At 46.9% G+C, this 1,116-nt stretch overlaps 1 protein-coding gene across 1 annotated transcript in view; it reads left to right on the plus strand.

Moving 5' to 3' along the window:
- Window positions 1–625: 625 nt before the first annotated feature.
- The window catches only part of Wdr66 (WD repeat domain 66), a 66,691-nt gene continuing 66,200 nt past the window's right edge, over window positions 626–1,116 (plus strand). Inside the window, exon 1 of the mRNA XM_021187174.2 lies at window positions 626–907. Within this exon, the coding sequence (XP_021042833.2) occupies window positions 626–907 (282 nt within the window). The remainder of the gene's footprint in view (window positions 908–1,116) is intronic.

Genomic DNA, 1,116 nt, shown 5'->3' on the forward strand with positions numbered 1-1,116 from the left:
GTTAAGAGCCCTTGCTGTTCTTACTGAGGGCTGAATTTTCGGTTCCCAGCACCCATGATGAAATGTCTTCTAACTTCAGATCCAGGGAATTCAGTGTCTTCTTCTGGACTCCATGAGCACCTGCAAACACACACACATGCACACACACACACACACACACACCACATAAATACACACATTAAAGAGAAGAGAAACCCATACACTAAGTTCAGTAATTATGAGATGCCTAGGAGGGTGGTTCCATCCAGTTTGTGGAGGCAGGTCAGTCCAAGCTTCCTCGAAGTGTGTACCTAACTTATAAAGGGTCAGTGGGTCAGCTGAAGGTCTTGGGACCGAGTTCCTGTGATATAATAGTGTGGATCTCTCACAGCCTGCTTTTCCCCTCCCCCAAGAAAGAACCTAGCCCTGGTCCAAGGACAAGACTCCCAGTGGTGTTTCCAAGAGCCTACTGTGTGGCCTTTGCTGGGTGGGTCTGTTAGAAGGCCAAGAGTTAACCTGAACACACAGCCTGGATCCATTTCTTTATTATAAAATGTCCCAGACTCCCTTTTGAATCACCTGTTAGCCTGAGACTGGCTGGCTGGACATGAAAACAGGCAGGGGATAGGAGCATGGAGCCTTGGGTATGCGACGTGCAGGATCAGAATCTTGTTTCCTTTTCAAGATTGGTAGTCCTGAAGTAAGCCAGATTTACAAAGATATCAGTATGACAGTGGATAATACCGAGGAAGCTGGCCAGAAACCTGAAGACATTTTAGACCAAGGAAAGGACAAAGCAAGACTCTCCCTGGAAGAAAGACGAAAATTATTCCAGTCCAAAGGACTGAGTGCCGAAGAGTCACTGGTGTCCATCTCCACAGAGGACACCTTATTCCAGAAGGAGGAGGACTCCAAGGTGTACCCTTTGGTGAGTGTAAACGTCGTGTCTTTCTTGGGCTTGGACATCACTGTGAGATAAGGCATCTGTGTATGTCTAGGAGGTTCCCGTGTGTGCACTGGTGTTAGTGCCCACGTTCATGTGAAGGCCAGAAGATAATCTTGGCTATCTTCCTTTAGCCTCTGTTCACCTTTGTTTTTATTACTGTTTTCTCTCTCTCTCTCTCTCTCTCTTCCTTT

The sequence above is a fragment of the Mus pahari genome, chromosome 23 (assembly GCF_900095145.1).
Source record: "Mus pahari chromosome 23, PAHARI_EIJ_v1.1, whole genome shotgun sequence".
Classification (NCBI taxonomy): Eukaryota; Metazoa; Chordata; class Mammalia; order Rodentia; family Muridae; genus Mus; species Mus pahari.